The sequence below is a fragment of the Panthera leo genome, chromosome F3, assembly GCF_018350215.1.
Source record: "Panthera leo isolate Ple1 chromosome F3, P.leo_Ple1_pat1.1, whole genome shotgun sequence".
Taxonomy (NCBI): Eukaryota; Metazoa; Chordata; class Mammalia; order Carnivora; family Felidae; genus Panthera; species Panthera leo.
The window spans coordinates 5,764,886-5,780,459 of NC_056696.1; the positions used below are offsets into that span (position 1 = coordinate 5,764,886).

The 15,574-nt window shown below is 45.7% G+C and overlaps 1 protein-coding gene across 1 annotated transcript; it reads right to left on the reverse strand.

Moving 5' to 3' along the window:
- Positions 1 to 7,379: 7,379 nt before the first annotated feature.
- On the reverse strand, positions 7,380 to 15,089 carry LOC122212488 (cytochrome c oxidase assembly protein COX20, mitochondrial). The gene is made up of 4 exons (XM_042926521.1): positions 15,020 to 15,089; positions 8,454 to 8,568; positions 8,295 to 8,358; positions 7,380 to 7,626 (listed from the first exon to the last, which is right to left on the reverse strand). Exons 1-4 carry the CDS (start codon positions 15,059 to 15,061, stop codon positions 7,449 to 7,451), a joined length of 399 nt encoding a protein of 132 aa, XP_042782455.1. The 5' UTR covers positions 15,062 to 15,089; the 3' UTR covers positions 7,380 to 7,448.
- Between the last annotated feature and the right edge of the window lie 485 nt (positions 15,090 to 15,574).

Genomic DNA, 15,574 nt, shown 5'->3' on the forward strand with positions numbered 1-15,574 from the left:
CTTGCCCCTCCTGTAGCCCGTCCCTCTGTGGCGAGCAAAACCGAAGAAACAAAAGACCTAGTTGGGAACAAATGTCTCCGCTCCACCGGTGAGATTGCTGTTGGTTTAGTGGTACTTCCCCTAGAAAGTTTTGCAGGTGGTCCTGTCCTCCTGAGTGAGGTGTTGGATCAGATTGGTGAGCTCCAGCGGTGTGAGAAGCGCAGGAATAGGTTAATCAGGAAAGATGGCAAATCACTGTAAGAAATGAAGTAACAGCTCCTGTCCTGTAGAGCATTTGCTTTGCTGCTGGTGGGTTCTGTCTTGTGGCTCCTGTTTGGCCTTTGACGTGGAGGTCTCTGGCTTGGACCTAGGAGGTCAGGACTAACTTGTGGCCCCTTCCTGGCCAGACAGTAAGATGAAATCTTAGAATGCAGCACGAGTGAAGTCCATCTGACCAAAGGAAGCCTCATTAAATCCACAAAACCAGAAGCTCACACTTGGCCAGGGTAGATTCTGTCTGAAAATGACCATGTCCTGAGCACTGACAAGGTATTAGAGCTTCCTAAAGACTACTTGCGTTGACAAAGTACTTAAAATTTTTCCAGGAGAAGTAATACTTAAGTATGTTTTCCACCTTCGGGAGAATTTACATTCATGGAGGTGTGTTCTGCATCCAATGCTTGCCTCAGTTGTGGGAATCAATGTGTTTTTCTGTGCGCTTAATATAAATTGGCTGTTTGTCCTTAGGACCGTTTTCATAATAGGTCCCGTCGCACAAATAAAAACGAAGTATTCCCATACCTTTTTAAGCTTGGGGTAGACTTCAGTCACCTACAAAAAACTGATTATAGGTCTGTAGGAATATATCTGGTACTTTTGAAAAAGCCAAAACCAGAATAAGCTACCAAGGAAGGCATAAACCTGTCTTTCATAGCCCAAGTCTTAGTGTCTGGTAATGTAACCTTAAAAACCGTTTCCACGACTCCCTTTGTACGCGTAAGTATAAAGTGTCTTTTTTAAAAGTGGGTGGATGTAGCAGAGAATAATTGGCCACTCCCACCCCCCCGAATATTCCTTGAACTACTCTGGAAAGAGGAGTACAGCATTCTTTTCTAAAGCCGTGTGTACCTAAGTATTTAAAATGGTTTGAGTCTAAACTTTGTCGTCCTTTGTTTCTGGGGCTCTGAGAAATGGTGTAACGTTTCAGTAATGGTAGAGAGCAAAGATACGTAGCGTTAAGGGCCTTGGCAATAGATCACGAAGGTTACGCCCGGGGCGTTAAAGGGGACGGTAAATTGGTATTTAGACTAACTGCGTTAGCTGTCTAAATAGTTTTAGTCCCGTTCAACCGGTCTCTTCGAACTCGAATGGTTAATTTCATAAACTTACCTAAAACCATAATGCCCTTCTGCTACGCGGAGCCTTCTGTTTGGATTTAGGTTTGAATTTTCGGCCCTTTTCTTCAAGTCTGCAGTAAAACACTCGGGGGTCGTATGTGTAGCCAGGTTAGTGGTTGAGTTTTTCTTGAGGTTCCTCTGAGGCCCAGTGTATTTTATACCCTGGTGCCAGCACTGCAGGTACGTGATAGACAAATACTAAAAATACTTTATGGTGGCTAGCTTGTGTTGAAGCGAGTGACCTTAGCCTTCCTCCTCTTTTTTACTCACCTTGCTATCTAAGGTAAACCCTTCAGAATTGTGATGGAAGTGACCTAAAGGCGTGCTGATTGACACAGTGTATATCTCTTGAGTGCGTTGGGGTAGACAAAAAGAAAAACCAGGATCCCCAAGTCCCTTAATATCCCGAAGTTTAAATCCTGTATATGTGACATTGAATAGTTGAAATCACCTACTTAATAGCCAATTGTTGTTTCTGCTAAAAATGTACGCTACTTTATTTGGTGGTTATACTTAGTCGATTTCAACGTGCATGCGGCTGGAGACCCCATACGAGCACTTAAGATCCGTAGGAGAAGGCCAACAGCATGCGCGTACATTAAGTGACAGACGTCACATCCTAACCAGTTGACTAAAATTACAGGCGATTGAGTACGTCTGATTAGTTGGTCCAAGGAACTTAATTTAGTCTGTAAGGCTCAGTAGATTGTAAATACTATAGTCCTAATGTCAACCGGAGTTATTTTAAAAATGTTAACAGCTCTGTATTTTGTGAAGTTAGGTTGTGCCGTCCACGTGGAAAGCGGAATAACTACAATTTCTTGGCATTGCGTAGCTCCTGGGGCATTCAGTTGTGATTGTAGAGCAGTTACTTGTAGGGGAACAGATCATCGATAGGCGCTACTTGGTTAGGGAGGTTATTGGGACAAGGACCTTAACTGTGTGTTTCAGTTTGTACTTAACTTTAATTATTGCCTAGGAATATTACAATTTTTTCTCCCTTTTCGTGCCAGGATTCAACGTATACTTGCATCTTGACAAGGAACAGGGGGGGTTTTGGTTTTAAAGCTGGATGGGTGGGTATGAGAAACTACATTCTATAGTTGAAAGCGAGGTGGTAACGACAGTCTAGGTAAATAGAGAAATGTCTTGGGGCAGATTCGCTTCGTTTTGGCTGCACCGCCAGTGCGTTGCCGTCCCAGTGGCGGAGCACGTTCTCTGGAGCATGCGCAGCTCCGACTGCATAGGCCAGGGAGCCAACCTGTCTAAATAAACACTGAACTGTTGTTTATGGCATGCTCTTCCCTGCCAGTCCTTTAACAGTGCAGGCGCTCACCGGAAGTAAAATCCGCTTTGTGCAGTGAAATTTTCTGCACTTGCCAAGCACCTGAGAAGCATACTCAACACGTTAGGGTCAACGAAAAAAAAATTAAAAGGCCAAGAACAGCGAGATGGCCGGTATGGTTGGCCAACCTGTGACGGAAACGTTTTGAAGTATTAAGGCTTACAGACAGGTGAGGGAAAATTCAGAAGAAGGTACTTCAGAAGAAGGAGCGGGGCTTTTACTAGAATGGCAATTAGCAATTTTTTTAGGTAGCTAGTAATAGAAGGTGTCCTTACATTTCAGTGGTCTAGTTGAAGGGAGTGGGAGCGTCATGGTCAAGTACAACGAAAGGTTCCAGCTTTATGTATCTTTTTTTTTTTTAAGTAATAAAGCAAACAAACAAAAATATATGCTGATTGAAATTTCATCTCCTTTTCCTTAGTCTGTCCATGTGAATGTCCTGTGTGGAAGAGTAAAAGGGCCCAACTAAATGTGTTCCAGTGATTCCAATAGGTATTCCAAATTCATTGCTGCTTGTACATTTCATACTTGTTCTTTGGGCTTCCAGGATCACCTTAATTAGAACTCTCTTATTTAAAAGTAGGGGATTGGGAGACATTGGTAACCCTGATTGGCTAGATTCTATAAACTGGAAAACCAGGTTTTCTCCTCTGTCCTTTGCACCCCCAAGTATGAAGTATCGGTGTGCCCGCAAGTGGTGGTCCTTGCATGGGATTAAGACTGCGTATGCAAATAGAGCCGAGCCCTTAAAAGGTTAGATCCTTAGTCTGATGGTTCAAATTCCTTCTGTTGTAACTTTTTGGAAGACACTCTTTTTAATTCTCCTCACTTGTAGAGATTACGGAAAATGCTTTAATGCAGAAAACTGTCCAGGATACCTGTGTCCATGTTTTCCCCAGATCTTTCTGCATCTGTGCTAAATGCGTACATGCTTACTCTTTATTAGTTTATAAACATTTGGAAAATAGGTTGAGATCCTTTTGGATAATGAGGTGGGACTCCATATCAAAATGGAAAAATCAACTAGGAAGTAAATTTAAATTGTGAAGACAGAAGGAATAAAAAGGCTCAGTGTGAGCTCTGCTTGTGCCAGTCCAGAGCATGTAATTTCTCACCGCCCTGAAGTCCTTTAAAGGCTTGATAAGAAGCTTAGAGGGAAATGTATTGGGTAATACAGTATAGCGTTGAGACGTAGCTATCAGGATTTGCTCAATGAGCTAGAGCTCTACGGTGTCACTTAAAATCTGATGGCTTCTGAAAGAGCAGACTGCTTGCTCTGTTTCAGACTAAAGAGTAAAAATCGATTTTGTTCACTTGAGGAAGAAAACCATTACAAGAAAAAGGTTTGTTTCAGAAATAAGCTTTGAATTCAGATAGCAAAGCATAGCTTTCATTTCATAGGACTTGTCCTCACAGTCCAAAGGGAAGAAACATTTCCGTGGAAACTGCTCCATTAAGAAACCCCGTGTATACAGGTTGTTGACTTTGGTTTCCTAAGGGGAGGTCCTACCATAAGTTTATGGCATATGGAACTTAACGGATGTTATTCCTAGGAAAGTGGAACAGATACCATTTGTTCACAAAAATGAACCGAAGGCTTTTTACATTAGTGCCTGCTCGTGTAAATGTAGTCACTGCTGGTTTTGTCAAGATAGAAATACTTGGAAAAAAACCTTTATTCTAGAAAATGAAGAGTAAGGCAAGCATAGCTGTTGAAGACTCCTACTTGAAGTAGGAGTTACAAGCTTCAACGTTACAAGCTTCAACGTGTAATACCTTGAGGAAGACATTTGTAATAAGCTTTGTCCCTAAAGCTTCGTATTTTAAGAGAAAAAAGGTGGAGCTTCCTGCATAAAATCGGCCGCGTGAGACGCCAGCATTGGGGTATTGGTATATTCTGTTGTCCTCATTGGATGACCACTGGACCATATTTTAAGATGCTTCCAAAAACTATTATTATAGAGGACCATTAAAAATCAGAAGTTTAGCACTCGCTTTATTTTTTTCTACTCATTAAGACTTTCTGTTTACCCAAACTGTAGTACGTATATTAACATGACTCTCAAAGGGGTGCCTTGACCCCCATCCGCTACAGATTTTTATCTAGGATTCCAACCCCATTTGATCCCTAGCTCTTTGCTGAAAAGTGCATAAACAGGAGTCCTGAATTTATTATATAGACCTCCTCGCATTATATAATCGAAGCAAAGGGAAACCAGCGATGGAGTAGAGGTACGTAGACTAAAAAGATGCTTGCAAATCAAATAATGGTACTAGGAATAGTTAAAATTTTTTGTTGCCAAACTTGGTCATTATAAATCACAAGTCCAAAGAAAAGCTTCTAGTTAATGTTAAATTCCCTGAGGTCCTTTTACTGTGATGGAAAAGCCAAGTAGTCGAGGGAGGGGTGAGGGAAGGGGGAAATGCATAGAGCACCAGACAGATTTAACGAAGCATTATAGATAAGCCACAAAGCGTTTTTAAAACTACTAATGGCCGCAATTCTATTTTAATCAGCTATTTAGCTGGTATCTACTGCTAGATCACCTAGTGTGAAGTTTTGGAATTAATGGAACAGTGAAAGCCGCGATTCACCTGGAGGTTCCCGAGGTCACGGAAGGTAGGTTGCCCTTCCAGTCCCCTGGCGAGGGGGGTGGGGGGGAGTGGGGACCTGGAGCACCGTTTAACGGACACGTGGGGACTGGCGTTACCAGGCACAGGGGTTGGGAACGTAAAGAGAAGAGCTGACCGGAGTTGCCGATGAGGGACTTGGGCTCTGCCTGTGGCCAGAGTGGGAGAGCTTAAGCAGAGGCCTGAGTTCAGGTCTCCGCGGCCGGAGGTGCGCTGGAGACAGGCTTCGCACGGCGCTCACCTGGTGGGAGCCTGAGGTTGGATGGCGGAGCGTGAGCGGACGGGGTTGGAGACTAGCGGTGGGACCTAGAGGTCTGTCGGGAGGCCTCAGGGAAGGTGTCCGGGAGCCACGGGGGAGGGGCCTGGAGTGTGTCCTAGTCCAGCAAGGAGTGTGATCCCTAATCTCCGTAACTGAGGAAGGAAATAGAAGGCGTTCTCATGTAAACTTACTAAACGATATTTTCAGAGTCAATCCAAATAAGTATGTCACAACTTTGTTTTTACCCAGGTCTTCAGTTTATGCAGTTACTCTGCTGTGAAAGTGAACTAACCTTGTAACTGGTGAAGGCCTTGGAAATTTTTGCCAGCTGAGAGGTTTCTCTCACTCAGGGTAAGATGTAATCGTAGAATGGGAGGGCAAGGTGGGAACTGAGTTAACTGAATCCGATTGCCCGATTTTATACATCGCCTCCGTTTGTAAACCGAAGCTGAGAACAGGAGTGGCCTGTGCACACAGCTTATTAAAGGTCCGGTTGGATCAGTACTCCTCGGTGCCCCCCCCCCTCCCCCCACCCCCCATGCAGATACAGTGCTGCCTCTTAAAACGTGAGTGACTGGTCACTTTGAATAAGACTGGATTTAGCTTTTGAGTTGTGTCTGTAGTGGACAGATGTTCGTAAACTGCATTTTCCAACAACCTTTCCTCATTAGTGTTCAAATACCGCCTTGGGCGGCCCCTAGATGATAATATTCTTAGGAGGTGTGGCATTTGGGAGACCACATAGCCCGTGCGCCCTGCCCCTGGTGAGGACGGCCACGGGAAAGGTGGGCGTAGGAGGGAAGGGTGCTCCCTTGTGTGACCTGAACGGAGCATGCGCTCCCCACTTACCTTTGAAAAGTGGGACACCCCAGAATAAAGTTTCAGCATATCTTGACCTTGTTCTGTTTCTCTGGCTCACCACCATAATCCAGTTCTAGGACCATTAATAACCAGAATCCTGTCCGCTGGTCTGTGTTCAGACTTACCGTTTCTTAACCAGGAAGGGACCCCCTAGCTTGTGTTTTGTCAAATTATTTAAGAGATTTTCCTGGAAAGTCCTGTTGGCTATTTATCGAGCCAAAAAATAAATAATTCCATTGCTTCCATTCCAAAAGGGAGTTGTTTTCCCCTGAATGAATAAATGCTGTAGACTTGGTTGGTTGGGTGCCTTGTTTTTGTTTCTGTTTTGCCTTTTTACATGACAGCTGGTTGAATTGTAAATGACTTATTCATATTAATGTAATAATATGTGTGTGATCCTGTAGTTTTTTGTTTGTACCAAACAAGTTCTGAAAATGTTTGTGCATGCCCTGCGTATATTTAAATTCCATTTAAAAGAAACTGCATACTTCCAGAAAAATTAGAGCACTTAAAAACAATCTTCACTTTTGGAGAGATCCTACCTGTTCTAAGAAATCGAAGAATATGGTCAGGTGGTGAGTGCGTTTTTAAAATAGTAATCCGCAAAGTCCTACGGTCCATTAATGTTTTAAGGCTTACAGTAGCACCTAACTTTAGAAACCAGGAAGTATTTCCTCATTTTTAACAGGATACAGTAATGCAGTTGTTACTTGTTTTTAAGGCAAGTTTTCTGACCCAACTGGGAGAGATTCTGTTTCTCGAAATGCCATTACTTACACTCTTACTACAAGGAAACTTTTCTGAGCATGTGAGGCCACTCAGTTTGACGAGCCCACTATCTGCTACGCTGGCCGCAGTCCAAGAGTGAGAATAAGTGTGTGTTCACACAAGTGTAGGAAAAAGAGACTACAACTAACACACGCTTTATTTACTTGATTGAAAGTCACGGCACGTACAAGGTGTACTAGCGTGGACCTCAGTGAGTTGTAGCTGGGTTTTCTGTGCTCGAGGTCACCCCACTGCCGCCGTTGCCGTTGGCTGGTTTTCTTTGAGGATCAAGGTGGGTACTTTCATATAAAATCTTATTTTTAATTCCTTCTCTGGCCATTCTTTCCTGGATTCTTAGCTTTGCATAATTATACCTACAGTGGAACCTTGTAAGAAAAGAACAGGAGTTAAGTCTTTCTTCATAGAAAGTTCTTCTAGAGACAAGTGTGATGTCTGTAGTAACAAAATTCAAGAGGCCTTACAGATGACTATTCCAAGACTGAAAATTACCACCATTCTAATTTGGAGTACTGTTTGTGGGGGGTAGTTTGATGTCAAGAATACCTATGAGCACATTATTATTAAGGTATGCTTTACATAAAATGAGGACTTTCATGACCTTTAGCTTAGTTTTACTTGTAGAACCTCATATGTATGATGTACTCTGGGTCCTCTGGGTCCTCTGGGTCTGGCTCCCCCCGCCCCCCTTAAGAAAACCCATCATCAGATTCATGCATGTGTTGTGCCAGTAGTTGTGAACACACTCTTAAAGTAGCATTTTCAGCTGTGATGCCATAAGCCGGAAGTGAGCGTGTAGAAGGTTGAGGCCTTCCCTAAAGTACAAGTCCTAACTTGGTGTTGACGGAATGTCCTGCATTCGTCCGTTCATCTGACGAATGGTATAAAATGCGTCTACATACGCACATTTAAAAGCTATAAAGGCACAGGGGTGGGGGGAGTCTTCGAGTGGGAGGTGGCTCAGAAAAGAGCATGTGCTTGAACTGGAGAAACCTATCACCATCCTGGATATTCTGGAATTACTTAGTACACATACCAGCATCCTAATGTCACCAAGATAAATCCTCCTACTCCAACATCACATGATCTTCTAATCCTACCTGTCAAAAAGCATAACATGACCATCGTAATTAAACATTACATACTAGTCCCTCTAGGAAATGTTCACCACACGTAGAGAAAAACAGATACTCACTAGTTAACAAAAAATGTCCAAGGCCAGCCACAACAGATCCTAATGAACCATATAATACTGAATCTCGTGCACAGGGGATGTTCTCGACATCCAAAATTCCTAGGAGCTTAAAGGTCTAGGATAAAATAGAAAAGAACCTGGATTGAACAAAATATTTTATTTCTGGGTGGTTTGGCAAAGATTAGAAACTCTAGGCTATGTGCTGTGTGACAACCGTGAACCCACTTACCATCTTTGGTCATCGGGCTTTGGCCCACAGTCTGAATCTCTAAATGTGGGAAACCTGGAGAATCTGATCAGAAAACCCCATTACAACAGGACAACTTAAACATCTAAACGAATTAAAGTATGGTGTTAATACCACAATTTGCCGGTTGACTGATTTGGAAATAAGAGCATCCGTCACTCTGATCATTGATCGTTTAAACATCAATGAAATTATCTGGTGGGAATCTGGTGATCACTGAAATTAAGCAACACTTTGCTTCCCATACCTCGGGAAGCACAGAATGGTAAAAGTAAATACTCAGCCGCGCTTGCTTATGAGACTATAGTGCCGTTTGTTTTAAAGTCAACAAGGACTTCGGATTTTATTGGTATCAGGTGAACATCAGTTTTGTTCATGAAAGTATTTCACGTGAAGATAAACGTGCACTATTTCTTGGTCTGTTTCCTTGCCTGTGATAAGAAATTGTGCTGGACTGTATTTGAGTCTTTGTTGATAGCACACGGCACTGAGGGGCGGGGGAGGCGTCTTGGGGAAAGCCGTGGAAACGTGCAGGTGGGTTTCTCTGTCAGCTCTGCCATCGACTTCTACAGCCTGTGGGATATATGTGTATTCTTTAATGTCGGTGGCCCTCGATCTATAATGAAAGGCATCAGGCTAGGAGAGGATTTAAGTTCCTTCGGGTGCTAAGATGAACCTTGCCTTCTTTTTCTACAGTCTGCATGGATGTATGGACTTGCTCTTCCCGATTAAAAAACATACTGCTCAGCTTAGCCTCACGTGCTTAAGTGTGAATATCCAATGGAACTCGATTTTCGGGGTTCGGGGAAGGCAGGACACAATTTTTTTTTTTAAAGTCACACTTGCTTCACTCTGGCATGCCTACGTAAGAAGGACGTAGAAAACAATGAGACGGTTTCCTAAAACATGAGTAAATGCAAGTTTTCGGTAACAGACTTTGAAAAAAGGAAGCAGACTTGTCCATATAAAGGTTTCAGTCATGGGGGTGCCTGGGTGGCTCAGTCAGTTAAGTGGCCCGACCTTGGCTCAGGTCTGATTGAGTCTGAGCCCCACATCAGGCTGTCTGCTGTCAGCCCCGCAGCTGTCACTGCCGAGCCCGCTTCAGCTCCTTTGTCCCCGGCTCTCTGCCCCTCCCCCACTCGCGTTCTCTCTCAAAAATAAACATTTAAAAAAATAAAGGTTTCAGTTATGGGGCACCTGGGGTGGCTCAGCTAAGTGTCTGACCCCTGATTTCAGCGCAGGTCGTGATCCCAGGGTCACGGATGGAGCCCCGCATCCAGCCCTGCACGGACAGCACAGCCTGCTTGCGATTCTCTCCTCCCCCAATGTGTGTGTGCACACGCACGCCCTCTTAGTAAATATTTTAAAAAGTTTCAATGAATAATTTGTGAACAGCATGGTGTGAGGCAGGATTCTGTAGGAGGAGGGAAAAGATCCGGAAGGAATGGGAAAAGGGCAGTAAATGGCAAATCAGATTAAAGGTTGAATTATGAAGATACTCTTGTTTGTATTTCCTCCTGTGTTTGCTGCTTTGGCTCAAGCTGCTGCCAGGCAAGAAGTGTGATTTGGTTAACAATAAAGCTGAAATTATGTATCTTCTTGATTATCCCATTTTCTTCTCTCTCCCTGTTCCCCCATTCCAGACACACACCCCTAATGCTGCTTGGTGGATACATGTTGCCGACTTAATTGTAAAAGCTCTTCAGTACAAACTTAATACGTCCCTGTGTTTTCAAAGAGGTTGATTCTGTTTCTAGCAGTTCATTTGATTTAGGAAAACTCCGCTTGTCCCCCATCAGCTCAAAAAGCCAAGGGGGACAGAACAGTCATGGCAGGTGGGGAGGGTATGCGCTGCTCTGCAGACAGGGCTCCCCACTGCAGTCCAGGGCTAATGCCCTCGTCTTCAGACCAGCCCGTTTACCTAGGGGAAGACCAGAAGGGGTGGTTTGTGCCCATTTTCTCAGGTCTGCCACAGGGTAGGAAGTCACTATGGCTTGCACGTTTGGGCAGAGACGTCCTAAGAATAAAAGGAACGATCGGGTTGGCCACTGCACACATCACTCTATGAATGGCTTTTTTCATGTGGATTCCCTTCCGTGCCCGAGTCCTACCGGGCAGGATCTGCAGATGAGACGTTTCTGGGGGTACTTAGGCAAATTGCTACCAACCCCAGTTCTTTATAAAGTAAAATACCTTCGCAAATATATGAAATAGCACTAAGTCAGCTAGGAAACTTACCTTTTTTCAGTTTAGAGGTTTTCAAATCTGCCCTCAGATTCTGGGATGGGCCGTGGAGATCTAGGTTTAGAAAGTTTCAGGGTCCCCCCCCCCCCCCCCTTCTATGAATCTTACCAGATCAGGGACAGCTTTTAGATTACTGTTAAGAAAAGTAAATGTTAAAAAGGGAGGTGATTCAAAATAGTCTTATTTTAAAAGACCCCTTAAAAGAAGTTACATCTACTTTATAAAATGGAATCTTCTAGAAAACCAACATGTGGCTACAGGCCAAGGATGCTGCTGCCAAACATTCCACACTACATTTATCAGCACCACATCCAACAAAACTGGTTTGTGCTAAAGTTAAGAAACCAACACTGGTCTAATTAAACAACAGTAATTTAGAGCTGGGGCGGGAGTTGTCCTTCCAGGCCCTTTACATCCCTTGTCACAACCTCTCAATGTGAGGAGACCTCCGAGCCTGGCTGTGACCTGCTGCAGAGAGGTCAGAGAGGACGTGGAAGTAAGTCTGCCTGACCTCCAAAGCTTGTCCTTCCCACATCCTTAACCCTTTCTTTTGTTTTCATAAATGAAATGGGGGGACGTTTTCCAAAGGTCACACATCTCGGGAGTAAGTACTAAGTACAGATCGGCAGTTTGTATCAAAACTGGGTGAGAGTGCACAGACTTCTTTTAAGAGCCCAATCTTCCCTTCACTGGTAGAGAATTCTCAGCTTCCCAGTAAAGCTGGAGTTTAGACTGATTACTTAAAAGCAAGTATAGGAAAATTAATGAAAAACCAGTCTTAAGCACATAGAACGCTTTTAGAAAGTACACTGAATTGTAAGGCTCAGAAATGTAAATTAAAGGGCTCAAGCCGTAAGTCCCTTTGGAGTACTATTTATGTTAAGATTTTTTTAAAAAACACTCTTCTGCCCAACGGGGGGTTCGAACTCACGACCCCAAGATCAAGTGTTTACATGCTCTACTGACTGAATCAGCCAGGTGCCCCATAAAAATTTTAAGCTTAGATTTGGAAAAGCAGCTTTTCCAGCTCACCTTGATGGAATTAGGGATGCTCAAAAGATTTCTAAGCCAGCAGGCCAGTTTAATAATTTATAGGAAATAGACTGAACTATAGAGGCACCCCATTTCCCACTGCATCAAGGGCCGGTACATACTTTCCTCCCGATGCGCCGGATGAAATGGGTGCCTTCCTATTTCAAACCAGTCCTAACTGCAGTGGGTTCCTCCTGACCACTCAAAAATGGTGCAAATGTGGTTACCCCTTCATTTGCACCATTATTTTTCCTCTCCGGGCTAAAAACAAAACCCCTCCTCTCTTGACACCCCTCTCCCCAACAAGCCGCCTAAGGTACAATCCCATTTTTCTGCTCCCTCTCACTGCAAAGCTAAAGTTAGCCTCCCCTCCTTTTAACTCACTTCAAAGAGCATTTATCCCTACGCTGCACTGCAGAAGCCTGCGTGAGACACCATAAAACCCGCCGTACTCCCATCAGCACACCTGGCACGGGCCACCGTTTGTTTTCAAAACGCTTTCCTTGGCTTCAGATGGGAGGGACAGCGCCTCCTGGTTTTCTACCTTGCTGGCCATTCCTGGCAGTTCTGCTGTTCCCTCCTCCGATGACCTCTCGCACTGACTGCCCTTTGCCGCTCCCAAATGTAGGCTTTCAATTAAATGCCATTTGCATGATGGCGACTCCCCATATTTGTAAATCACACCTAACCTCTCCCAAGCTTTCATTTCCCCATTCATCTGTCTAGCGATGCCTTGTGTATGTCAGAGAAGCACCTTGAAATTGATACTTCCAAATTAGAATTACTTTTCAGGCATCACTCCTCCACCAATTTGCGGACCAAAAACCTAGGCACCATCATCCTTGAATCCTTCATCAGACCCATGTCCAATGTGTTGGCAAGTCTGGGACATACCTGAACCAAACACATCCTGAACTGAATTCACCTCCGCTGCTCCTACCAGGCTACCATCATCCCTCATAGTATCTTCACAGACCATCGTCCTTTTAAATCCCCCATGCCTTCCTTACTACTGTCGTGAAGGCCCCCACTCTCTCTCATCCTCTGGTCTAGGTACACCGACCCAGATGGTTCTTCCTTAGCACACACTGCCTTTCTTCTCCTGGATCTTTGCGTGGTTGAGTCAGTAGCTGAAATTCTGGTTTCCCTTTTGTCTGAGTCCTGCAGCACAATGGAAGTTCCACAAGGAACATTTTGCCTGTTTTGATCAAGGCTGTGTCTTTGGCACCAAGTGCCTAATACTCAGTAGGTACTCTGTAAATACTTTTTGAATGGGTTGATAAATTCAGAATTTGCCTACAGTGCTTTCCTGGTAGGCCAGTACCAAATTTTGTATTTTAAAGTTTCCTGGAGAGCAAAGAAAGGGGGCAGAAAGTTTTTAAGGGTTAGTTCTATCAGCTTAACTCCCATTTTTATCTTAGGTTTGCTGATGCTAATAATCCCTAGATTACACTGGAATGATCACTGAATAATTCTTTAAAAAGAACTGCAAGCTTCCTTTTCTGACACCACCCTGGGCTACTAATTCAGTCATAGCTTATGCTACATAAATTTTGTAATCTCTTTGTATGAGCTTTGATAGGTACTAGTGTTTTAGGAGTAAGCTTTTTACCCCCCTCCCAACCTTGCCACATAAATCTGGTGGTGTTCACTTTTGCGGCTTGTACCTAAGCCGCCTTTTCACCAACTACAGTATTTTGTTTTACTAATGATGGACCAATTAAATAGGTCAATAGTTTTTTTTTCATTAAATTTTTAAATTTTCAATGGCTAAACCATACTTTGCACCCTTAAATGATAGCAGTCATCTGTCAAAGGTAACAAACAGAGGGATAAAAGCCCTATTTAAGATGCCAGTGCTTACAGTTATGGTGCCTCTTGAAATAAACAACTTTTAAATTGGGGTACATTTGGTTACATGACGTATACTCCAAATAGTGTATGAGGCATTAAAAAAAAAAAGGCACTAACAGTGTAGAAACTGACAAATGTTTTGATATTCAATATGGAAATATCCACCATTTGTTCATATTAACCATCTGATGACCTGAGCCAAATTTAAAGGAAAAATCCCCAGAGAAGCAGTAACTGAAGTAGCAAAATTTCCAAGCTGAGCAGAGACTATCCTAAAACTGTAGATTAGGACCGTTCTGGCACACAGTAGTTCTTGCGTATTTGTTCATTATTGATCCAAAGTGAGCATCTCTACAAGCTCTCTATTGAAAAAAAATGTTTTCTTCCATTTTCTGAACATCCGTTATTCGCTCAGCACTGAGGATATATAAATTGGGTTCCCTGAAGGAGCCCAAGAGGAAGACGACATAAATGATGCACATCCAGTATCATGAGTGCGGGAATGATGTAGCTAAGTGGAAGGTGCCGGGTCTGCTTTGGGGAGTCAGGAGGCCCTTTAGGAGAAACCGCCCTCCTTTTCCAAGCCCCCTGTGTCTAGAGCCTCGGGTAGCTTTGGTGCAACTGGAAGGGAGAGGAATCACACAGGCTGCACGGTTAGGGGCTACGTGAGGGCTTTGTACTACAGGCCACGGGATTCGGCTTTTATCCTGGGAGCAACGCGCCGCAGCGACTGCATCTCCCGCAGACGTGAAATGGTGCAGTTTGCAGGTGAGCGCACGCAAACGGGGAAAACCTCAGTCTTCACCCGCCCTCCGCCTGCTGTGCGCAGCAGTTCCCCGGAATCTAACCAAGTTTCCCTTCCTCGGCACTCCGGGGTCCCCGTGTGTCGTGCTCAGGACACAATCTGCAAGGCCAGGCACCGGTGCTCGGGGAGCGCGCAAACGCTCTTCACCGCGACCAGCACATGGCGGTGCAGGGCCCCCGGCCGGCTACGCTCTCCTTCAGTGCCGCCAGCCCGTGTCACGGTCACTGCCGGTGCCGCTCGGTCCCCTCCGCCCCCGAGTCCCGGACACTTTCGTCAGGACGCTGCGGCTAGAAATGTCGGGGCGGGGACGGTAACTCTCCGGAACCCGCGTCCCGGCGGGTGGCCTCCCCCCACCGCCGGCCCCCGGCCCGCGCGCCCCTTTACCTTCCCCTTGGCGGGCTCGCCGGGCTCCGGCGCGGCGGCCATGGCCTCCGGAGGGCGCCTGCGCCCCGCCCCGCCCGCGCCGCGAGCGGAAGCCCCCTCCCCCGCCAGCCCCGCCCCCGCGCGCCGGCCGCCATTTTAGGGCAGGTTTCTGCCGTCTCCGCAGTGGCCGCGCAGGGCCGCCGCCTGGGTTGGGGGGCCGTCTCCTTTGTTCAAACGGGCGGGTGACGCCTTCTCCACAAGGGGGTCTCCGCAGGCCGGGGGGCCGGGGCCGTGAGAGAAGGAGGGCTCGTGAAACAGCCCTGCACTGGGATCCTCGGCGGGGCGGGGGCAAAACAAAACCCTGGCGCCTCGAGGCTGCGCCGCTTCCCGCCCCAGCCCCCTCCTTCCGCCCCGACCGCCATTTCTAACCGTCGGCCGCCTGGCGCGCGCGCGCGTGCCTGGGTGCCGGGCGCGCGCGCGCGCGCGCGCGGCGGGTCCGCGGCGCGGAGAGCGGGCGCGCCGCCGCCGCTTTGTCTTGCGCGCGGGCCCCGCGGCCGGGTCGGCGGCCCAGCCCGC